This window comes from Gallinula chloropus (assembly GCF_964237585.1).
Source record: "Gallinula chloropus genome assembly, chromosome: 31".
Taxonomy (NCBI): Eukaryota; Metazoa; Chordata; class Aves; order Gruiformes; family Rallidae; genus Gallinula; species Gallinula chloropus.
The window spans coordinates 2,050,394-2,075,237 of record NC_140116.1 but is presented as its reverse complement, the minus strand read 5'-3'; the positions used below and the strand labels follow the sequence as shown (position 1 = coordinate 2,075,237).

At 52.7% G+C, this 24,844-nt stretch overlaps 1 protein-coding gene across 1 annotated transcript; it reads right to left on the bottom strand.

Moving 5' to 3' along the window:
* Nucleotides 1–2,983: 2,983 nt before the first annotated feature.
* On the bottom strand, nucleotides 2,984–5,578 carry LOC311202753 (interferon-induced protein with tetratricopeptide repeats 2-like; the record flags this gene model as incomplete). Its single annotated transcript, XM_084277383.1, is given in 4 exon segments — nucleotides 2,984–4,570; nucleotides 5,287–5,414; nucleotides 5,418–5,551; nucleotides 5,554–5,578. Coding segments are annotated over 4 exon segments (1,647 nt in total). The 3' UTR covers nucleotides 2,984–3,210.
* Nucleotides 5,579–24,844: the final 19,266 nt, after the last annotated feature.

The following is a 24,844-nucleotide window of genomic DNA, read 5'->3' as shown; positions in this document are numbered from 1 at the left end:
CCCCCGGGCCTTGCCGCCCCCCCGGCCTTGCCCCCCCCTCCGGCCTTGCCCCCCCCGGTCCTTGCCCCCCCCGGGCCTGGAGCCCCCCGGGCCGTGCCCCCCCCGGGCCGTGCCCCCTCCCCCCCCCCGGTCCTTGCCCCCCCCGGGCCGTGCCCCCCCCCCGGCCGTGCCCCCCCACCCCGGGCTTTGCCCCCCCCGGGCCGTGCCCCCTCCCCCCCCCCCGGTCCTTGCCCCCCCCGGGCCGTGCCCCCCCACCCCGGGCTTTGCCCCCCCCGGGCCGTGCCCCCTCCCCCCCCCCCGGTCCTTGCCCCCCCCCGGCCGTGCCCCCCCACCCCGGGCTTTGCCCCCCCCGGGCCGTGCCCCCTCCCCCCCCCCCGGTCCTTGCCCCCCCCCGGTCGTGCCCCCCCACCCCGGGCTTTGCCCCCCCCGGGCCGTGCCCCCTCCCCCCCCCCCGGGCCTTGTCCCCCCCCGGGCCGTGCCCTGTCCCCGTCCCCGCGGTCGGGCCGGCCCTGGCTCGCGCCACGCTGCATTTCTGCGGTTCCCAACCCAAAATTGCTGGGAGTCGCCCGGCGTCGCCCTGATTCCTCCGTGGCCGCGACCTGCGGCGGGGGAGGGGGGGGGGGGTGATGGGGGAAATACATGTGGGGGGGGCTGCGCACCCCAGGCTGCTCCCACTGCCAACCCCCTCCCACTGTGTGTCCCCCCCTTCCCACTGCCACCCCTCCCCAGAGCCCCCCCTTCCCTCCCAGACTGGTCCCAGTGCCCCCATTACACAGCCCAGAGCCTCTGCACCATCCCCCCAGACCAGTCTAAACATCCCCAGCACCCCCCCAGTACCCCTGCTCTTCATCCCAGTGTCCCCATTCCCTCTCAGAGTGATCCCAGTGTCCCTATTCCTCATCCCAGTGCCTCTGTGTTCCCTCAAACTGGTCCCAGTGGCTGCATTCCCTCTCCCAGTTTGCCTCTATTGGTCATCCGGAATGTGTCCCCAGTGAGGAGGTGTGGGACTGGGACTAGGACTGGGACTGGGCCTGGGACTGGGACTGGGACTGGGACTGGGACAGGGACGGGGATGGGAATGGGATGGGGATGGGGACTGGGATGGGAACGGGGATGGGGATGGGTACGGAGACGTTTGGGAACACGACAGGACCCCACTGGGGCCAGACTGGGATTGGGGCCAGAATGGAATCCTGCTGGGATCGGACCGGTAAGTACTGGGACGGGACTTGTCAGTACTGGTCTGTGCTGGGACCATCCCGGCCGCTCCCGACAGGTGGCAGCAGAAACCCACACCAGGTACCTCCGGGACTGGGAGAAACTGGAGGGAATTTGGGAGACTGGGGGAACTGGGAAGACTGGGAAAGACTGAGGGGACTAAGGGAGACTGAGGGACAAAGAGGACTGGGGGAACTAGGGAGTCTGGGGGATACTGGAGGGACTGGAGGGAACTGGGGGGCCTGAGGGAATGATGGATACCGGGAGGACTGGGGGACACTGGTTGAAGGAGAGTGCTGGTAGAGCCTATTAAAGTCCATAGTATTGGTCTATAGGGGAGTATTAGGACTGTTCCCTTGGAAAGGAAAGGCCTGAGCCCTGGGGTCAGAGGGGCTGCCTGTGGGCTCCATGGGGAGGTTTCAGGCCAGGTCTGTCTGTCAGTCCTGGCTCCTTGGGTTTAATAGCTACTGCTGGACATTTGGCTTGTTTTAATGTCAATACTGGCTGAGCCTATTAAAGTCCATAGGGAATTGTTAGGACCATTAGGATGGTTCCCTGACCCAGGAAAGCCCTGAGCCTCAGGGTGAGAGGGGCTGCTTGTGGGTTCCATGGGGAGGTTTCAGGCCAGCTATGTCTGTCAGTCCTGGCTCCTGGGGCTCAGGGCTTTCCTTTTCCAGGGAGCCCTCCTAATACTTCCCTATGTGCTTTTCTAGGCCACCCCTGGGTTCAAGGAACATACACTAAAGGTCCAGCAGTAGCTCCCAAAGCAAAGGGAGGGAACTGTCCTATGATTTCTTTATGTCACTTTCTGGCTGTTCCCGTGTCAACCCTCAACATTGCTGAAAGTCTGGTGCTATTTCCAAAACAAAAGGAAACCAAAATCATGGAAGAGAACTGGAAATATTTATTGATCCAAGAATGAGCCTTACATTTAATAAGCCTTACATCTGCTTCAGAAACAGAGAGAAGTGCCCTCCCAGTAATTCCTCTTTACATTGGTTAGTAATTCCTCCTAAATGGGTACCAGTGTGAGAAAGCAAACCCCTGTTTACATGAGGCACACGTGCTTCAAAGGATTAATGCAGGTACAGTCACAGCTATGTGCTCCTTCATCAGCTGCAAAGCTCGTGCTCCATTCGCATTTAATGCAGTTGGGCAGCCCAGGGACCTGTTTGTCCTGTATATGAGTGCTTCACCCTCTTAACAGCCCCCTCAGCAGTTACTGATCGTAGAATCATAGACTGGGCTGGGTTGGGAGGGATCCCAAGGGTCACAGAGCTCCAACCCCCAACCTCCAGGCCTGGAGCTACACAGGGTTGCCCAGTGCCCCATCCAACCTGGCCTTGGACACCCCCAGGGATGGATGGGGCACCCACCCCCTCTCTGGGCAGCCCCTCACCACTCTCTGTGTAAAAATCTTCCCCCCAATATCTAATTTAAACCTTCCTTCCTTTAGTTTTAATCTGTCCCCTTGTCCTGCCAGTCTCTGCCCTTTAACAAGCCCATTCCCCTCCTGTTCCTCTGCTCCCTTCAGGGACGGGAAGGCTGCAGTGAGGTCCCCCCACAGCCTTCTCCTCTCCAGGCTGACCCAGCCCAGCTCCCTCAGCCTCTCTGATCTTCAGGGGGAAGCCACCTTTTCATCTTTTGCACATGACAGAACTCTGATAATTGAAGGGAGTTCATTTCTTGTTTTGCCTGTATCAGCGCTCGGCTCTGCTCTGCGGTCACTTCGATGGACTGACAGGTGTACACCTGCAAAGGGTTGTGCTCAGACCCTGTCGGCCAAATTATTCCTTTGTTTTCATTCCTTCCTCCTGGAGAAGCAGCACTGAGGGCAGGGCATGTGTGTTTTAGGCAGTCATTTATCTCCTGGTTGGCCTGTGTTTAATGGATGAGCAATGGGACAGTCTGGCAAGCTGATAGCACCCTTCTATCTATCCAAAGCACTGGGCCTGCTGTTGGAGACAGATAAACGCTACTCGTTGATGCCCTCTAGCTTTGTGAAAAGAATATTCCACTTTCTCTAGACGGGGGATCCCACAACCAGTCTAGGTCGGTTCCAGCAAATTCCGTAGGCAAGCGGCGGTCCGTCTCTTGGAGGAAGCGGTGAATGGCATCAGCTTTGTCTCCATGGCTGTGCCTAGCCATCTTCACCAGCCTCCAGGCACACTCCTTCCTCTCTTCTGTCAGCATGGGAATTCTGTAACCATCCATAAACTTTGCTTTAGCTTCTTCAAGCGATTTCCTTTTGTAGAGGAAGAATCTTCCCCAGTAGAGGTGAAGAGCTTGTTGGCCTTTGAGACTCAGGGAGTCCCTTTTCTCGTGTAGCGACTTGTAGATCTTCTCTTCCTGTGCTGGGTCTCTTGTGCCATGGAACTCTGCTAACTGCAGCTTTACAAACAGGAGGTCATGGTCTGGATGTTTCTGAATAATTTGCTTGAGGGCCTTGATAGCTGCCTCCACTATATTCCCCTTGTCTTCATTCTTTGCATGCAGCCAGTGTTTCTTGTAGCACTTGGCCAAAAGTTGGTAGAGAAGGTGGTAACCTGGATCCTGCTGCAGGGCTTGCTGTAGTATCTCATATGCTTGTGCTGGAGACTGTTGCATCCAGAACATAGCTGAAATTCTGAGGACCTCAGGATCAGTGCTTTTGTTTGTACTTTCTTTGATCAAGCGAATTGATCTGTCTCTATCCTCTCGTTCAAGCAGCTTGGCTAAATATATTTTGGCTCTGTAGTTTTCTGGCTGCTCTAAGACAGTTCTTTCCAACTGGGTCCTGGCTTTCTTTGCTATGTCAGGATACCAGAAGTAACTCCAGGAGAAATAAAGAGCCATTCCTAGCCCTGCATGGAAATAACTGTTTGTTGGTTCAACCATCAGTGCCACCTCAAAGCACTCTCTTGCCCTTTCCCCGTTTCGGGCTCTGATAGCCAAGAGAGACCAACCTTTCTGGGCCTGGATGTAGGGGATCAGCCGTGCATCCCAAGGAGTTGGGCAGAGCTGCTGAATTCGTTCCAGATAGCTTTCAGCCTCCTGAAAAGACCCCTGAAGGTAGTGGATCCAAGCATAATTCCCACAGATAATTAAAGAATCAGCAGTAGATGCCAGCTGCTCATCTTGTCTCTCGTGCTCTTCAGCATCTTTCAGGCTTTGCAGAGCTTCTCTGTCCTGCCCATTCAGGTGGTACAGGTATGCCTGCAGCCCCAAGAGTGCTGCCTGGTTTTGGTGGGCTGTGTGCTTGATTTCAACAGCCAGCTTCTGCAGAACATGTTTGAATCCAGTGTGGTCTGTTACATCTAAGTGCCAGGTGAAATGACACTGAAGGGCCTCCAACTTCTTCAGTTGCTCCTCACTACAACGCAGGAAATGGGGGTTATGGAAAGGCAGCATGTGCAGGGTCCAGTGGTACCCACACCAAGCAGAAAGAAGCTTCTAGCTTTTTTTTGGTTGGAAAAGACCTTTAAGATCATAAAGTCATCAATCTAACATTGCCAGTCCAACCACTAAACCATGTCCCTAAGCAGTGTGTTTATTACTGTGCTTTAAATACCTCCAGGGATGGCGACTCAACTGCTCCCCTGGGCAGCCTGTTCTAATGCCTGACGACCCTTTCAGTGAAGAAATTTTTCCTGGAGGGATGGAGGATGGGGGTCTCCCCACTAGTTCAACAAGTCCCTTATGCTTAAGCTGCTGAAGAACCTGTAACTCTTTGTTGCCACCAGCCTATCTTCAGGGAAGTGGCTGGGAGGCTTCTCCAAAGGGGAGTCACTAGTGCCTGAGATCAGGGCTGCTGGCTCGTCTGAGATAAGACAAATACTCTCTGGACTGTAAGAAACAGAAAGAGTAGAGCAAGACAAAACCACACCCTGAAACCTTTTTTGCTTCCCAAGGGCAGGAAAGGGGGCTGTGACTTCATCTGAAGGATGTGGCAAGAGGTAGTTTAGCAAGGAGAGTCCAACAAAGAGCCATGAAGATGTTGGACTCCAGCACCTCTTATAGGTGGAGAGGCTGAGCAAGCTGGGGCTCTTCAGCATAGGGAAGAGGGATGTTAGCAAGTTATATAAATACCTGAAAGGAGAGTGCAAAGAAGACAGAGCCAGGCTTCTTTCAGTGCTGCCTGGTGTCAGGACAGGAAGCAATGGGCACAGACTGGAAGTCATGAGGCTCTGTCTAGTCAACACCAAACTTTTCCTCTTTTAATTATGAGGATGCTTGAGTAGTGGTAAAGATTGTCCAGAGAGGTTATGGAGTCTCCATCCTTGGAGATACTCAAAAGCCACCTGCACATGGTCATGGGCAACCTGCTCTAGGCAGCCCTGCTTGAGGAGGGGCTTGGCAAGGTGACTCCTGGAGGTGCCATCCAACCTTAACCACTCTTGTGGTTCTGAACAAGGACATTGTGCCAAGCCTTGTCACCCCAAACCCACCCTTTGGGAGCTGCTCCAAGAACAGATGTTGTGCCCTTACCTCATGTTTGCTGTGGCTTCTGTGTTGCTGTCAGGGAGCGGTGGCTTGGGCTGTGCCTCTGCCACACTGGGTGGTAGAGAGTCTGTAGCTTGTCAACTGATAAATGGTGAAGGCACTTCCTTCTGGGCAGGGCCCAATTAAACACGTCAGGAAGTAAAAGTGAAAGAGTTAAGTGTGAAGCAGAGAAGAAAGTATCTTAGTCTTGAAACTACTTCACAAATTGGGACTGGGGTTTGGAGGAGGGCTATGAAGATGATGAAGGGCCTGGAGCATCCCCCCCTGTGAGGAAAGGCTGAGGGAGATGGGGCTGTTCAGCCTGGGGAGGAGAAGACTAAGGGGGGACCTTATGAATGTTTATAAATATCTGAAGTATGGGATGCAGGGGGAATGGGCAGCCCCTTTGCAGTGTCTGTGGGGACAGGACAAGGGGCGATGGCTGCAAGTTGGAGCACAGGGAGTTCCCCACCGACATGGGGAAGAACTTTTCCCCAGTGAGGGTGAGGGAGCCCTGGGACAGGCTGCCCAGGGGGTGTGGAGTCTCCTTCTCTGAAGAGATTCCAGCCCCATCTGGACACCAACCTGTGCAATATGAGCTGGGGAGCTGCTTTGGCAGGGGGGTTGGACCCAATGAGCTCTTGAGGACCCTTCCAACCCCTGTGATTCTGAGATAACCAGGAAAGAAATCCCAGAGGATACTGGGTGGTGGGAAGTAAATACAGCATTGCCATTGTTGCTAAACATCTAAAGGCTCCACGAGTCCTTGGTGCTGGTCAGGCTGGTTTTGCCTGCATCTGTCCTGATCTTCCCAAAACTCAGACATAGTTGGTTTACCTGTAGCAGCAACTGCTTAGTGAGGAGGTGGCTGTCACCTAATTGATTTCCAGCAATTAAATTTGCATAGTTTTGTGTACCTGAGGTCCAGTTGCTGTGTCCCTAGTAAATCTGTTGTATTTCCTTAGGGAGGAGGTAGTGCTGTCAGAGGGTCAGTGTGCATTCATTGAGCACAGGATGGCTCCAGGGCTATTAGCAACCCCTCAGTGATCCATTCCTGAGTATTGAAGGACACAGTTTGGGAAGGTGATAGGAAGATTCAGGATTTGCAGTACATCTTGATGAAACATAAAATTGCAGCCCTGGAAAGAAAGGTTTAAGTATAGTGAGGAATAGAAAAAAATACTAAAAATAGCCCCACGTAGACCCTAAACTGGGGATGAAGAAACCCTCAAGCTTATCATATTCCTCACAGCAAGGAAGAAGGAAAAAAGCCTTATCCATATTGGTTTCCCCCTCAGGATGCTGATGTGTCACTACAGCAATGCAAAGGAAGTAGGGAGATCTTCTCACTGGAGGAATGGGGTGGAAAATACTTGTGTCTATTGTGTTGAGTTGGGGTTTTTTTGGTCACTGAAATCCATGAATAGAAATAGGGTAATTTAGATATTGGTTGTTGGTGCTGTTGTCACTGGGTGATTGAGACTGATGGATCTTGCTTAGACTGAGGCATTAGAATCATAGAATGTGTAGGGGTGGAAGGGACATTTAGAGGTCATCTAGTCCAACACCCTGGCAGTGAGCAGGGACATCTTCACTAGATCAGGTTGCCCAGAACCCCATCAAGCCTGACCTTGAATATCTCCAGGGATGGGGCCTCCACCACCTCTCTGGGCACCCTGAGCCAATGATCCACCATCCTCAGAGTGAAGAACATTTTCCTAATATCTACCCTACATCTCCCCTTCTCTAGTTTAAAACTGTCACCCCTCATCCTATTGCTACATGACCTTGGGAACAGCTCTTCCCCTGCTTCCTACAGGCATCTTTCAGGGACTGGAAGGTTCCATAAGGTGCCCCCAGAGCCTTCTCTTCTCCAGGCTGAACAAGCCCAACTCTCTCAGCCTGTCTTCACAGGAGATGTGCTCCAGCCCTTGGATCATTTTTGTGATCCTCCTCTGGACACACTCTGAACCATTAGACTACCATGAAGTTCCAATTCTTGAATCCTCACGTAAGCATCTCCTTTCTGTGTGCTTAGGCTTGGACAAGCTGTGACCTGGCATGGTCAGGATGGGGCCATGCAAGTTGGGTCAAGGCTCTGGGCAACCTGATCTAGTGAAGATGTCCCTGCTCACTGCAGGGGTGTAGGACTAGATGACCTCTGAAGGTCCCTTCCAACCCTACCACAGATGTTTTGACTCCCTGGGGCTTGGGCTGAGCTGGGCTGGAGGCAGTGCTGGCAGAATGGAGAAGAAATTCAGAGCTCAAGTCCCACAGGCCTCAGCAGTGGTTCTTGGTTCTTTCTCCTGCTAATATTAGGACTGATCTGAGGAAGATTACGGTTCTGTGAAATAGCTATTAATATCATACAAAGCTTGGATGGAAGTCAAAAATAACAGCAAATGAGCAAACTACCAACCACACAGCCAAACAGGAAGCACAGGCAAGGCTTGGTGTTGTGAAAGATAAACGGTGGGAAGGAAAAAGCAAAGGAGCTGCAATAAGATGCAGAGCAGAAAAATACAAACAGCTTTGGAGACAGCTTGAAAACAGCCCTTGGCTCCAACCCAGTCGTGCTACATCAAATAATGCTGAGTGAATTTACTGAGGTGACTGAAAGGAAATCCTGGTTTATTGGCCCAGACGTTTCCCGAGTTTGGAAAAACACTCCTGTGTCCCAAAGCTCCTCTGCTGCCTACTTGGGAACACAATCCCAGGGGTTGGAAGGGACCTTGAGAGCTCATTGGGTCCAACCCCCCTGCCAAAGCAGCTCCCCAGCTCATATTGCACAGGTTGGTGTCCAGATGGGGCTGGAATCTCTCCAGAGATGGAGATTCCACCACCTCCCTGGGCAGCCTGTCCCAGGGCTCCCTCACTGGGGAAAAGTTCTTCCTATGCTCCAACTTGCAGCCATTGTGATGGGCTCAAGTTGGAGCACAGGGAGTTCCCCCCCAACATGGGGAAGAACTTTTCCCCAGTGAGGATGAGGGAGCCCTGGGACAGGCTGCCCAGGGGGTGTGGAGTCTCCTTCTCTGGAGAGATCCCAGCCCCATCTGGACACCGACCTGTGTGACCTGTCCTAGGGACCCTGCTTTGGCAGGGGGTTGGACCCAATGATCTCTCGATGTCCCTTCCAACCCCTACGATTCTCTGAGTGTGATCTAACCAGCCTTTGCTCCACCAACTCGTACCAGCAGATGGCAGAGGATTTCCACCCATGCCACAAGGTGGGAGTGTCTGCTGTTCTCACTGCCCAAGAGTATCACCAGGCAGCAAGCTGAACATGCAAAAGGCAGTATATATTTTTCCATATGGTGAAGACTGAAACTGAGAGCAGCACTGTGCCAAAACAGCCTCACCAAAAGCTTTCACCCCCCCGCCTTGGTTTCAAATGCTTTGAATGTACAACCAAGCCCAACCTCCCTGTGCATGACCTGCTCGTCCCACCCACCCCAACTACCCAAAGCTGGGAATGAGATCTATTGAATTCCTCTAGATAAAGGTGGCTTAGACATTCTGCTTTACTAATACATGAGCCAGCAGTGGCTCTTGCAGCTCAAAGGGTGATGGGATCCTGGGCTCCATCAGGAGAGGGGTCTCTCTGCTGTGTCCTCATGAATCCTGTGTCCAGACCTGGGGCCCCAATAAAAGGAAGATGTGGGACTGTTGGAGAGGGGTCAGAGGAGCCATGAGGATGATCAGAGGGCTGGAGCAGCTCCCCTACGGAGAGAGGCTGAGGGAGCTGGGCTGGGTCAGCCTGGAGAAGAGAAGGCTGTGGGGGGACCTCACTGCAGCCCCCCAGTCCCTGAAGGGACCCCAGGAACAGGAGGGGAATGGGCTTGTTAAAGGGCAGAGACTGGCAGGACAAGGGGATGGGGTGAAGCTGGAGGAGGGAAGGGGGAGAGGAGAGACTGGGGGGAAGTTCTTTGCAGAGAGAGTGGTGAGGGGCTGGAAGGGGCTGCCCAGAGAGGGGGTGGGTGCCCCATCCATCCCCGGGGGTGTTCAAGGCCAGGTTGGCTGGGGCCCTGGGCAACCTTGTGTAGCTCCAGGCCTGGAGGTTGGTGTCCCTGCCTGTGGCAGGGGGTTGGAGCTCTGTGACCCTTGGGGTCCCTTCCAACCCAGCCCAGTCTATAATTCTATGATCAGATGACACAGAACCACCTGAGCTGGGATTTCCTGTGAGGGGATGATGCAGGGAGCTCTCTCAAGGTGGCAGTGATCAGCTTTGCTCCAGACACACCTGCTGTCCCCTGGACGAGACTGGAGATGTTTATGAAACTGCATCTTCTAGAACTGCAGCAAGAACCAGGCAGCTTCTCAGGCAGACAGGGAGCAGAAGGAGGGAGCTGTTAAGCATTTAAAAAACTTAGGCTGAAATACCCTCCTGAGTTAATCTGTCTCCAAAAACAGGAGGATTTGACTGTCTGTTTGCAGAGGTCACTGCAAAGGCTTGATCAACAAAAGAAAAATAATTCTAGGGAAAAGAAAGTAGATGATAGCAAGGGGTTCAGTTAACTGACCTCAAAAACACAGCCCTCTCTGGCTGCTGTCTATGTGCCTGCCTCACCATCTCCCACGTTCAAAGGCTGTGCCTGCAAAGTGCTGGAAGACACCCTGATATCAACGAACTCCCCTGGCTCCTCAGGGAGGGCTTCTTATCTCCAAGAGCAAAGCCTTCCCTTCTATCAGCACTCAGAGAGACACTCAACTGTCTTCCAACTGCTCTGATGCGGTGATAAGCATTAGCTACTCATCGAGGCTGGGAAACTCCAGAGCACCAGGGGCTGGTCTAGGGCAGGCAGTTTGGCAAGGGAGAGCAGCAAAACCCCGTCCTGCTGTAAGCACACAGAATGGTTCAGATCCAGGGAGCTTCTCAATCTGGACCTAGCTCATTCCCTGCTTTGGGGCTGCAGCCTTCAGGTCCTCTCCCAAGCCAGGGTTATGCTGAGCTACGGTGCAAGGAGGAGCAGTGAAAGCTGAGAGTGGCTGTTCCTGATGTGCCCCTTGTGTGGGGTGTAGTAGCTGTTGCTGAATTCAGGTGGCTCTTAATGCTAATGGGGAGCTGAGGTCTTTCTGGGGGTGGGAGTAGCCAGGACCCAGTCAGAGCACTCAAGGGGACTGAGGATGGGTCAGTTGGGAGGGTTCTAAGGGCATGGAGAGCATACCTGCTTTGTTTCTCAGAAACAATTGATGAGGAGATGGGAGAAGGACGTGTGGGGAAGACAGCTGGCTGCAAGAGCTCAGAAATAAGACCAAATCCTTCTCATCTCAGAAGCCAAGGCATTGTAGACATCTCAGGTCCTATCTGGTCCTAACTCTTCCCACAGCAATGACCTTGGGGCAAGGGCCACAATGTTCCACCCTTATTTATTCCAAGCCAACTATTTTTTCTAACTGATGTTAATTAATAAAAGCCAGAACTTGAAAGAAAATCAGATCCTCTGACTCCAGCAGCCAACTGCTGGTCCATAGGTGTGTGGTCCTACTATCAAGGCATAGAAGTAATGAGATGTGGTGTTAAGGTTTTGATAAGACTGCAGCAGTAATATGTGATGCTCTGAGCCAAACTCTGAGAGCAATGGGGAAAGAGGAGAAACTGACGTGATGACAACCCACCATAATGTGTAGAAAGAAAGAATAATAGTCAGGGGATGATTTAAACAATGTGTTAATGAAAATAATATAGATACTGAAGCTGTTCCCTGCACAACTTAGAAACAATCAGAACATGGTGCACTTAGACCGGTTAACAGTAGCTGTGGGTAAGAGTGGGTGAGTAGATCCTCCCTGGTGAAATGTTCAGGTGCTTTGCATGTGTTTGAAGAATGTAAAAGCTCTGAAATGTGGCTGAGCTCAGAGAAAGTTCTAGAGAAACAAAATAAAAGGGGCATGAGACATCGGTGCCCAGTCAGCTCAGGACAGACGATTATTCTTGGTGTATCTGAGATGGACCGTGGCTGATTCTACAGTTCCTTGGATTCTTCCTTGGGTAGGAAATGATTTCACAGAATCATAGAATCATAGAATGGCATCCATTCTCTCCACTAATTCTGCCTCTTCATCAGCTTTCAGGAAACTAAGAGGCAGAGGTGAAATTGTTTTCGATGAACTATAATTCCCCCCGGTGAGAAGACAGCTCCCTGCTCACCTCTCCATCAGGCAGAGATGCAGTTGGCCATTTCTCCCCTTGGCAAGTCCAGTGGCCTAATCCTGATCGAGCCATCTCCCCAGGACAGCAGGTTTCACCACATGCTATCAGCTGCTCGCAACAGCATCTCCTGGGTACTCCACTTCTGCTTCATCCACTTCTCACCCAGGCTGTATCTCAGCCAACAACTGTCACTGGTGTGTGGCAAAGACATGGTGGTATCTGCCAGTGCCATCCCACTGGCTGGTTTAGTGGCTTCAAAGAGACGTTGACTGAGACAAGCAGCAATGTGTGCTGCTGGTGCTGTTTAGAGCATCTTTGCAGCCCACGTTTGGGGATGCAACTTGCTACAACCACGGTGGACACCAGCTTTGGATCTGCTGTCTACTGCTTGGCCAAAGTCTTCCCCAGCATCACGTGGCCCAAGAAGAGTTTCTTTTCTTGTGTTTTATTGGCTTTTTTCAGTTCAAAGTACCTGAAGCACTGAGAAGGCTGCCAGAGCCTTCCTGAGCGGTTTATTTTTAGCAGGGCATGAAGAGCATGCTCTGTGCCCTGAGGTATGCTGTTAGGTGATGGGAAGACACTTGAAAATATAAAACTGCTTCTTTTAAATACAAAGGAGCTCTTAAACTTGCCTGGACTTTCTAGCAGCTTAATTCAGTCCTTGTGATTGTGTTTTATTTGATGGGATTCTATTTGATGTTTCATTTTTGAGATGTTGCTCCCCATGTAAGTATTTCTCAAGTCACAGAATCAAAGAACCACAGGTCTTGGAAGGGACCTCAAGAGACCATCAGGTCCAACCCCCCCCCGCCAAAGCAGCTCCCCAGCTCATATTGCATAGGTCAGTGTCCAGATGGGTCTGGAGTATCCCCAGAGGAGGAGACTCCACACCCCCTGGGCAGCCTGTCCCAGGGCTCCCTCACCCTCACCAGGAAGATGTTCTTCCCCAGATTGAGGGGGAACTCCCTGTGCTCCAACTTGAGCCCATCGCCCCTTGTCCTGTCCCTACAGACACTGCAAAGGGGCTGCCCATTCCCCCTGCATCCCATACTTTAGGTATTGATAAACATGAATAAGGTCCCCCCTTAGTCTTCTCCTCCCCAGGCTGAACAGCCCCAGCTCCCTCAGCCTTTCCTCACAGGGGAGATGCTCCAGCCCCTTCAGCATCTCCCTGTCCCTCCTCTGGCCTCTCTCCAGCAGATCCCTGTCCCTTTGATCCCAGGGAGCCCAGCACTGGGCACAACACTCCAGTGGGGCCTGAGCAGGGCAGAGCAGAGGGGGAGGATCCCCTCCTGTCACCTGCTGCCCACACTCCTCCTGATGCCCCCAGGATCCCCTTGGCTCTCTCAGCCCCCAGGGCACACTGCTGGCCACCCTGTCACCCCCCAGCACCCCCAGGTCCTTCTCCTCAGAGTCCCTCCACCCCCCCCCTTCCCTCTGAAGCTCTCAAGTCCTGACATCTCTTGCCCTGAAGGCTTTGAGTGAGTCCCTTGGCGCTGGGATGATTCCCAGAGGCAGCTCTGGCCCCGGCGTTTGCTGACTGTGTGAAACGAGAACCCCTGATTATTTTCACAGGCCCGGAGCAGCGGCCTTGCAGCAGCTCGTGGCATCTCGGCCCCTTTGCTTGTGAAACTTCACTGTGTGTGCAGACAAGCAGGCGTTTCATCCGGAGCTGGAACACACCAGCCAAGCAGAATTTCCTTTGAGCTGCAGATAAGCAGATTCTGGTGATAGAGGGGCCCTGCTCAAACAGACACCTCAGGCTTCCAGCTTTCAGAGCAGCCTCCAGCGCCAAGGGGAAGGAAGTATTTAACATTGTTAACAGGGGACAGAGAGAGAAAAACAATGCTTTGAGACAGCATCACCCTCAAAGCTGTAGGGCCTGAGCTGTTAACCCACTGCTGCCAAGGGTGAGCATCCTAGCTTGGAGAAGAGGAGGCTGAGGGGTGGACTTATCACCACCTATAACTACCTGAAGGGAGGGTGTAGAGAGGTGGGGGGTGGTCTCTTCAGCCAGGGGACAGGAGATGGGACAAGGGGCAATGGGCTCAAGCTGCCCCAGGGCAGGGGCAGAGCAGATGGGAGGGGAAAGTTCTTCCCTGAAGGAGTTGTGGGGATGGGGAACAGGGACCTGGAGCAGGGTCAAGGCATGGAATGGGCCTGGAGCAGGGTCAGGGTCTGGAGCAGTGTCAGGGCTGGAACAGGCTGCCCAGGGAGGGGCTGAGTCCCCTTCCCTGGATGTGTTTAAAAAAAGGGGTAGATGAGGTGCTCAGGGAGATGGTTTAACTTAGGATGGGGTTGGTTGGACTTGATGATTTTCAAAGGTCTTTTCCAACCTTGTGATTCTGTGATTCTGAGCTGTGGAGAAAGCTGACCACAGATTTGTGCATATTGAAAAATCAAGTTGTCTTTGTGAACAACCCGAATGGTCAGATTGCAGAAAGAAACCACCCCCCCTCCCAAAAAAATACCCCCAACCCACTTCTGGTCTTTTCACTGACTGCTGGAGAGCCCAGCTTGCTTGGCCTTGAGTTGTGAAACATGGCAGGGCACACACAAAAGGGAAGGTTTAAATTAGATATTAGGGGGAAGTTCTTTGCAGAGAGAGTGGTGAGGGTCTGGAAGGGGCTGCCCAGAGAGGGGGTGGGTGCCCCATCCCTTGGGGGGTGTCCAAGGCCAGGTTGGCTGGGGCCCTGGGCAACCTTGTGTAGCTCCAGGCCTGGAGGTTGGTGGCTCTGCCTGTGGCAGGGTGTTGGAGCTCTGTGACCCTTGGGGTCCCTTCCAACCCAGCCCAGTCTGGGATTCTATGAAAACCACTTCTTAGAAATCTTAACTCTTTTCAGCATCAGCAGAATTAAAAACTATAATAGTCTCCCCTTTCAAGAGCAACCAGAAGCAGCACTCTGCACTATCCAAGTACTATCAGAAAGATAGAGTGGGATAATAAAATTGTGGTCAAAACCAGCAGTAGATAAAGGCAGACTCTTGGGCAGTCTGGCTCTTGAAAGAAAATCTTAGAAAAATCGATAACAATCTAGCAGAGTAATTAAAAACCCCTTATATTTTGGGGAAAAGCCACAGAGAAGAATTTCCTAATTTGAAATGGACCCAACTGTGCTCTGGTGACAAGCACTGAGAGCAGAGAAACACAGGCAGAAAGTTACATCGTGGTCACAGATGATGGAAATGCACAAATTAGCGTTAACAGGGGGGGAAAGTGTGATTCCAGGGATGTGGGATTGGGAAAAGCCTCATCTCAGGCTCCCTGCTAGATTAGTGGATGACATGGCTGGGTATCCAGTGACAGACTTTGTCCAAGGGTATCAGGCTGAAGAAGGGAAGAATGGGAGAACAACCTGTTATTCAAGGACCTTGAATTGCAAGGTCATGCTGCAGCCCTGGAGTTACCAGTGGGATGGAGCTCTTCAGCCTGGCTGGATCCTGCTGCGGTCCAGAGGCTGTGCAGCGACTCCAGATGCTGTGTGTGCATCTCATCCCACCCAAGGACACCTGCATCTTCATCCCTTTCAGCCCAGTGAACGGTGCTACAGGAGATGCTTCCAGAAACTGCCTCAAGATGGTGCTCCAGCCAATTTTCTGGGGTTTTAGAAGAATTTGCATGCCCTACAGATGGCTTTTCCTTGCAGGTCTTTATTTAATAGTGACAAACCAGGGTGGACCAGGCTCGGTCCTTGCAAGGAGCCTTCAGCTGCCTCTGCTGAGCCATTCCTCCCTCTGAAGGGCTCCTCACTTCCAGCCCATGGACTGGAAGCTCCTGACCAGCTGCCAGGAATGAGTCACAAACAAGGTCCCCATAGGAAAGGAGAACTATGGATTCATAACCTTGACCATTCTGTGTAGGAAAAGCTTATTTGTCCAACTTGCTTTATAAATAACTCCGAGAGCAGCAGCTTTGTTTTCATGATCTTGGGCTGGATGTGCAGAGGACCCTCAGCAGAGCGTGTGTCCAAACCCTGCCAGGGACACCAGTCCCTGTACAGGCATCTTATTTACTGACTCATAACATGCAAAATACCCCAGTGGGACATGACCAAGGAGCAGGATCCTTGACCTTCTGGCATGGGAGAGCTGTGGACATGGAGGACCTTCCTGCTCCCTCTGTGCCCTGGATCTTGCCAAAATCCACACACACCATGTTTTGGAGGAGTGTAGGGACGTTAGCCACCACCCCCTGAGCTCGTTGTTATTGCCCTGTTGCTTCCTGAGTGATAAAAAAGGGTTAAAAAAGAAACGGGAGCGATTTTGTGGAGAATGGAAAGAGTTGAGGTCAAAGAGCAAAATGTTAATGGAGGGAGGTGTGCAAGGGACCTGTGGAGTCAGCTCTCAGCACACAGGTAACTCCAAGGGGAAACTGAAACCCTGAGAGGAAAATTAACCCCATGCAGGCAGGATTAGCCCTGTCTGTTGGCAGGGACAGCCTTCGAGCACTTGTTTGCTGCTGGGATGAGGAGTCAGCGATGTGAAATTTGGACAGGTACTTGTTGTTGGCTTCTAGGCTGGAGGGATGTCTGACTTCCCCCAGCAGCTGTGGGCACAGGATGCCCTCTCAGAGCCAGGTAGAGATGCCATGGCTAAGGAGGAGCCAGGTCTCATCCTGACTGCTGGTCTCATCCCACAGGATTCTTCTTGCTGGTCCCGTCCCCAGCACTGGAAACATGAGGGCCCCCTGTATCCCCCACACGGGTGGTATTAATGAGGAGCTGATCCTTCCATTAATTGTGTGGGTTTTTGCCAATCCCTCCATCATAGAGTGTTTTACTCCCCTTTTCAGGGCAGAAACAGCTTCAGCTTTTCTTTTTATTAGAAGATCTGAACAGATGCTGGAGATGGGGCAAATACTCCAAAGCAAGAACACTGAGAAACCACAGGATCCTTCAGGAATGGTAAAGGCAGACATCACCCAGGCACCTGAGCCCTGACTTTACAGAGCCTGACAGCAAGGCACTGAAATCCTGTAAGCCTTGGTCATGGGATAAGCCCTGGAGACAGAGAACTTTGCAAATTACATGGGGAAAAAAAGCAGAGGGTGACCAGACACCCTGTACTCAGGAATTAGGGATGTTCAGCCTGTTTCTCCTGTCACAAGCGGGTCTTCCCCAGGCAGCTTCACCTCCCCAAAGGCTGGTTTGTAGAATTTTAAGGACTCAAAACAAATCTGGAGAACTAGATACTTCCCTTAGCCAACCCACTCTTCCTTCAGCCCTTATCTGCCCTTACCTGTCTCCACTAGGTCGCTTTAAAAGTCCCAGACACTTCCTTCCTTTGTTTGTCTTGGCCAGAAAGGGAAATGTCTTGTGTGTCAAAGGTTTTAGTGCAAATTCCTGCCAAGCTCTTTAGTACCTCTGGCCTCAGTAAATCAAACTTCTTCTCCCTGCTAGGGATTTGCACAGTCAGTCAGACACTCTGTGCACACAGAATGGAGATGGAAGTGACAGGACAACAAGGGGTTAAATCCCGACTGGTTGGTACAGACAGGGAGTGGGAAAGAAGATCTGGGTCTCATACAGGTTTGCACAGAGTTTCTCAAGGTCTGTGCTGCTGTCCTGGCTCTCCAAGGGTCTGGGCAAGAAGGAGGAAGAGCAGCTTCATGAGCCCTGAGGGAAGGGATGGGGAAATGGCCCAGTTTCAGTCTGTGAATGGTCAAAACCCTCTCAGGGATCACGGAGGAGCTCATGGAGGCCTCTCCTGAGGGTCTGTTCCTTCTCCTTCTCCTTCTCCTGCTGCTGTGTCCACATTCCTGTCACCACTCAGCTTTTGTCCTCTCTGTTCTGCATCCCACCAGATGCCTGTTCCCACCTGGCAGCTCCCAGGACTCAGAGGAAGCTGGAGAAACACCCGTTACTGAAGCAGGCAGAGCAGGGAGAGACCTTTTAATGCCCCCTGTGCAGTGGGTGCATGGTACAGGACTTGAGGTTTCAAAAGACAGATGTCCCATCACCAAGACATCCCAACGGGCACCTGTGGGTGATGAAGATGCTCAGAAGCATCCCCATTCCCCTCATTTCACAGCAGGAATTAGTCATTTCTTTGGAGGAGGAATTTATGATGGGCTTGGCACAATGATTTAATGGCAGGAGAGGGTGTTGGTAGAAGAAAGCTTGAGGAGCATCATCCTCTGGCATGTTGGACTGAGCAGCTCTGATGGGATACAGCTCCGATGGGATACAGCTCCAATGGGATACAGCTCCAGTAGGATACAGCTCTGATGGGATACAGCTCCAATGGTATATAGCTTTGATGGGATACAGCTCTGGTGGGGTACAGCTCCAATGGGATACAGCTCTGATGGGACACAGGTCTGATGGGATACAGCTCCAATGGGATACAGCTCTGATGGGACACAGGTCTGATGGGATACAGCTCCAATGGGATACAGCTCTGGTGGGTTAAAGCTGGCACAACAAAGCCAGAGGCAAGACTGAGTGCTAAGGGGGTGATTTTCAGGAGTTCCCTGTAGCTCTCAGGTCTGAATTAACTCCTCTGGGTTGTTTTCCAGTGAACTGCTCTGTGCTCTGAGCAGCTTGTGAAGGGGGGTGAAGCGAACACAACAATGAGCATGAAACATCCCTGTCCAGGCTGGGCGACTTTCCTCAGTGTCCTTGCTCATCCCTCCTGCTTTAGGGCTGGGTGACTTTCCTCATCCCTCCTGCTTTAGGACAACCATCCTGACCCAAAGCAGGACCCTGGGTTCCTGGCTACAGATGCAGGCAGGAGGCACAGCCCTTATGGGCTCTACCTGGACCACAGCACCCTTTCCCTGGGACCTGTGGGAGAGGAGGGGGATCAAAGAGACTGGCAGTTCCTATCAACCTGCAAGAGCTTAAACCTGCTCTGAAGAGAGCTGCTGCCCTCCTGTTTCCATGCCAGGGTTTCTCTGAGAAGAAGAGACCCCCTCCATTGGGTGAGCAGCTCAGCAGGTGCAGAACAAGAGCGTCGGGTCGAGTTTGAAGCTCTCCGAGCCTCAGCAGGGAGGGGTGAACTCGCTAGCCACAAGCTTACCACGCAGGCAGCACTTCGGTTGGAAGCTCCTTCCTTTGCAGATGAACACCTTGATCTCAGCTCCCCCCTCTCCTCCTTCTCACCAGCTCAGCCCGGTGCGGTCGCTCGAGAGCAGCGCACCTGACTGCGGGGTGCCTGGTGCCAGCAGCTGCTGAAACCGCAGCTTGAATGAAGGCAGCCTTCCTCTCCCTCGCTCAAGAGCAGGCTGTGCTGCACGAAAACAAAGCCCAACCAGGCTGATTCTCACCCTAAACTCCCCTGGCAAACAGGAAGCTACGAGCAAGGGTGGAAGAGTGAGTTCATGGGCTCAGGGACATACCCCAGGCACCACCTGCAGTGAAGTGAAAGAAATGCTTTCCAGGTAAACAGATGCATCTGGGGTTACCTGGCCAGCTGATGCACCCACATCTGTATCCAAAACACAGCATGGGTTGGGCACTCCCATTCCTCTCCCTCTGCTTTGTCTTCAGGAGGAACGTTAAACTGATGCACCATCTGCCAGAGCAGCGGCTCAGGTGTGGTGGCTGCTGCTGAGCTGCCGTTGGTGCCAAGAGATCAGTGGTCAGCAATGAGCTTCCTCCATGCACGAGCACCAGGTCTTCAGCCTAACTCATCCTCCCTTGGAGAGGGAAGGTCTTTCCTCACCCATGGTGCTCATTCCATCCCTGAACTCCTCCAGGAGCAGGGAAGAAGTCCTTCTAGGAGAGGTGGCTGCTTTCTCATGCCCTCAGCTAAGGGGCTCAGGCTGGAGTCTGTGAGGGTCCCTCGTTGCAGTTTACTGCCACAGGAGATGGGGACTGTCTACCAGAATGTTGATGGAGAGGGGAAAGGAGCAGGGAGGTGCCCAGGAAAACGTGACTGAGACAGATAAAAGCAGTTTGGCTCTGGAACTATCTGCCCACAGAAAGTCCAGAGGGAAAACAATCAATTTAAATAAACTGATATTAAATAGTGCAAATGCCTAAGGAAACGTGCCCAGGAAAAGATGGGGGGAGGAGGGGGTTTATACCACTATAAGAACGATCAAAGAGCAGGATCAATCCTCACTAAAGGCACCTGCAGCTCCCACAGGTTCCTGCCACGCTTGCACACCAAGAAGCAACTTTCTTATGCCTGGTACCAAAAGTTCAAAGACCTGGATGATGTTATAAGTGTTTATTTGTAATCGCTGGGCATCTTCCAGGCTGATGCAGAGGGCAAAGGGGAGCTCTCATGTGCAGACTGCTAATGCATCATCATCATCTTGCCAGGTGTATATTTCTTTGGCAGCTCCAAAAGGAATCATGGTGAGAATCATGGAATCATAGACTGGTCTGGGTTGGAAGGGACCCCAAGGATCAGAGAGCTCCAATCCCCCTACCACAGGCAGGGTCACCAACCTCCAGGCCTGGAGCTACACAAGGTTGCCCAGGGCAACCTTGATGAGAGGTGCTTCATTGAGGAAGAGCAGCAGGTGGCCCCAACTGGAGTGTTGTGCCCAGTTCTGGGCTCCCTGGGATCAAAGGGACAGGGATCTCCTGGAGAGAGGCCAGAGGAGGGACAGGGAGATGATGAAGGGCCTGGAGCATCTCCCCTGAGAGGAAAGGCTGAGGGAGCTGGGGCTGTTCAGCCTGGGGAGGAGAAGACTAAGGGGGGACCTTATTCATGTTTATAAATATCTGAAGTGTGGGATGCAGGGGGAATGGGCAGCCCCTTTGCAGTGTCTGTGGGGACAGGACAAGGGGCAATGGCTGCAAGTTGGAGCACAGGAAGAGCTTTTCCCCAGTGAGGGTGAGGGAGCCCTGGGACAGGCTGCACAGGGGAGCGTGGAGTCTCCATCTCTGGAGAGATTCCAGCCCCATCTGGACACCAACCTGTCCTGGGGAGCTGCTTTGGCAGGGGGTTGGACTCGATGGTCTCTTGAGGTCCCTTCCAACCCCTGTGATTCTGTGATCTGCTTCCCTCTGCCAAGGGGCCACTCTCTCACCAGAGTGTGGGAAGGGGACAGCGGTCTCAGAAAGGGACCTCCACATTTTTCCACCTCTCCTCCTTCATCCTGGTCCTCTCCTCTGCTCCCTTGGCTTGCATATTAAGTACATGTGAGTTCAGAGTTTCCCACCACTGCCATTCTGAGCTTTTCATTACCTGGTACACACAGACTCAATCCTGGAGCTCCCTTGGCTCAGCACCTCCCTGTTCCTGACACTTCATCCATCTGCAGCGATTAGGATCCATCCCAGAGGCACAGCAAGAGATTTCTGAGGGCAGCATGAGAGCAAACAGCCATCTTTGTAGGTCTTCCTGCTGAGTCCACCCTAGGGATGCTCTACGTTTGGGCGGTCACAGTCTGCCACCACAGCCAAGAGCCACCACGGGACATGGGTGGGATGATGGATTAGAAAAATGCCTGTAAAATTTCTTCTACATTTCCTGCAAGTTTTGAAGTCAGGCCTCCCTGTATGACATCTCATCCCTCCTCTAAACAGCTGCTTCTCATTTCCAGCCATAGTTTTTCCTGTTTTGCTGGAATCCTTTCTTTTCATTTTTTATTTTAAGGGGGGGGTGGGGGGGTGGGCTGTGCTTCCCAGCTGCACACAATTCCCCCCCTCCAGCCATGCCTGCTCCCATCACTATATATAGCCTCAGACAGGCCAAACAAATGGTGTGGGGCTGGGGTTAATAATCATGAAATGGAGTTCAGCTGTCTCTGAACTGTGATTTACTGGGACTGAGGCCAGGCAAGTTCCTCCTCATGCCCTTGCTGTGGAGTTGTTTGTAAGGGACCAGTGTTTTTGAAAGGGGGAAGCTGAGCTGAAGTGTCTTTTTGCTAGCTGAAACTTGAGAAGATGTGGAATGATTCAAGAAGGTCTGCTGTGGGGTGAAGTCCCTGAGGAGATGCTGGGGTGATGTGGAGGAGCATTGTGTGTGCTGATGTGCCACCTTCTCCATCCTCAGGAGCCAGGAGAATGGGTGAGTTTAACCAGGTTCTTGCCCTTCACTGGGGCTTGTGGTGGATGAGGAGGAAGGTCCCAGGAGGAATGGAGCTGCTGGAGCTGCTCTTGGGCAGGAGCAGATGCCCTGGGGAGCTCTGCTCTGGGGTTGGAGGTGTGAAGGTCTGTTGCTCTGTGTCCCCTGCCTGTTTCATGCCAGGTGGCCAAGATGCTCTTAGTGTTGGGTATCAGATGGACAGACAGAGTATGGTCCCTGCCCTGTGGGGCTCTACCCTCTCTGGTGTCCCCTCTGTTGGGTGCTGCTCTGTGCTGTGCAGCAGCACCAAGTCCCCCTGGGTGACCTGCCTAGGAGGGAGCTCACATCTCTGTTCCATGAACAATGGCAATATCAATGTGAGGAACCTGCAGAGCATTGCTGGGGCTCAAATTACTCTGTGTACTAATTATTAACGAGCCAGGCTGCTGTGCTCCCTTCAGAGCCTAAAACAAAGCCCTAAGTATGTGGGAGGGTTCAGGTGGCCTCCAGTTTTGTGGCTCTTGGACACCCCCATCCTGCCCTTTGGGTATGTGGAGCATCACCTCAGGGTTTCCCCTCCAGTGGGGGCTGTAGGGAGGCTGTGGTGCTGTGGAGGTGGCGTTGCCACCTTCCCCCTGACACGGGGCACCCAGCACCCCGTGGTGTGCTCTCCCAAGTGACCTTTCTCACATACCCTGGTCCTCAACAGCACAGAGTATTTTTAGCTGGCGTGCCTCGCAGACATAACTCTTCCCCTCCTGAAGAAACAAACCTGCTCATTTCCTGCCTTCTATGGAGAGATGCAGCTCCAGGCAGCTCTCCTCCCCCCCCTGCCTCACACACCCACCTCCTGCACCCACGCTGCTGCTGCTGCTCCTCCAGCTGTTAAGCTGCTGATGGCCTGTTTAGTGTCTAAGGGCAATGCTGGCAGCTGGCTTTCCACTCACCTTTGGGCAGGGAGGTGGATCTCCAGTGGTGTGAGAGGAGGCTTGTGGGTGCTCAAGCAAAGACTGAGCTCCTGGAAGCACACCATGGCAGGTGGGGTGTGTATGATGTAGCTCAAGACCCTGGGATACAGCAGTACCACTCAGGTCCTTGTGCTTAGACTGAAAGCTGATGTGCTGAAGGCACATCCAGCACACAGAGCTATGGGAACCTAGAAGGATTTTCAGCAGAGCTCATGCTGTTGGCTACCAAAGGACTTTCCAACCCCTTTCTACCCCTAAACACTGTCTCAGACCTGACCTGGCCTCAATAGTCACAGAACTAGCAGCCTCTGGTTTTCCAGAATACCCAGGGAATGCTGTTCATTCTTTGACCAGTTTCTGGCCAGTGGGACTGCTGAAATACCTGTTTGCATCTGCAAAAGATCCCTTCCTCTCCTCTTTGTGCTGCCTCAGCCTTCCCAACACTCAGTGAAGGGACTGTACACACTGTGGTGGCTGTGCCATGCTTGAGAGGGCACCAGGGAGAAGCCAGTGCTGGGAGATGTCAGGGTACCAGCCAGCAAATGCTGTGCCTGGAGCTGCTCAGGTCTTCTGCTGTGCAACCCCAAAGGGCAATGTGACATGGCCATGCCACCCCACCTTTCTGCTATGCCTGTGATCTCCCACTGATGGGGATGTTGGGGACACTGGGCAGCTTGTGGGCTGCCTGTGCATATGCACAGCATCTTCTGGAAGTGTTCTGGGACATCATTCCCACATGGTATGAGTGATCTCCATGTCTGTACTGAAGTTCCCCTGTGTTATTCCACATTTCCTCTGAAATTTCCAGAAACCTTGAAATTCCTCCTCCTCCTCCTGAAGTGCAGCTGGGTGAACAAGCACTCATGGACTATGTGAAGATTTCCCTTGGAGAGAGCTGTGTCTGTAGCCAGGGATTTCAGGAGTCTGCAGGAATGTGCAGAGGTTTGTTCTTTCCTGATAAAGCCTTGGAGAAGTTCTGCTGGCAAATGCCAGCACAGATTAGAGTGGGGCTTAGCATCTGCACAGCCCTTAAGTTCAAAGGAGCCAGGCATATGTTTTCCTTCAGGAGGTGGGTCATGGCATGGTTTCTGAAAGCCCTGCTCCATCCCTGGGTCCCTGTGTTCCCATCTCCAAGCTTGCTGAGTGCCACTCTCCAGCTCTCCCCTTTGCAGGGGGGGTGTTGGTGTGTGCTCAGAGCCTCCATGCACATGTATGTACCACACCTGGTCTACCCCAAAAGCTCCCTCTGGCCTGTTTCCTTCTGATCTCTTGACTGCCCATGATGTTCTCTCAGGGCAGAGATGACTCTTCCAGGAGCATCCAAGTGCTCTGTGCTAAAGCAGCTGTGTGCCCCCCTGGAGAAGGGTCCTTCCAACCTTCAACTGTGGGAAATGGTCCCTCTGGCTGCTGGGGTGCAAGCATGCACAGAATACTGCTCTCTTACCCATCCCTCTGTCCTGCAGAGTAGCATCCAGAGTTTGCCTTGGCTGCCTCTGATAGAGACAGAGCTGCTTTGGGACAGAGTTCATCCTAGGTGGCCATCCCAAACCCTCCAGATGCATCTCCCATCACAGCCACCTTCAGGACCCACCTCAGACCCAGCACCAGGACCACCTCTTGTGCTCAAGCTGCCACACAGCTTTTTGGGGGGTTCTCCAGTGGGTAGCACATGAGCTTTCCTGGTCCTGTCCTGCCTTTGAAACACAAGGGCTTTAATCTTTCACCCTCTTTCTTCCTCCTGGGAGACTTTGGTCAGTCATCTTAATTAGCCAGGATTGCCTCACTTCCTTAGGTATGGAAATGTCTCTTTGTTAAGCAAGGTGGTATCTCTTATCTCAGCCTGGCCTTTAACCCACACTGCTCTTGGCAATTCCTCCTGTATCCTTACACCTCACATGCAAATGCTGTGAATAGCCAACTAGGTAAAAGTGTGCAACTCATAATACCTTGGTTCAGCCCCAGAGCAGGAGTGACCCTGTCTGGGGGTGCTCAGTTCTGTGGCTCAACCCTCTCCCCAGCACATCTTTACCCTGGTGATTTCCTTCCCCCTCTGATCCCTTCCCCATCATCTTTACTTTTA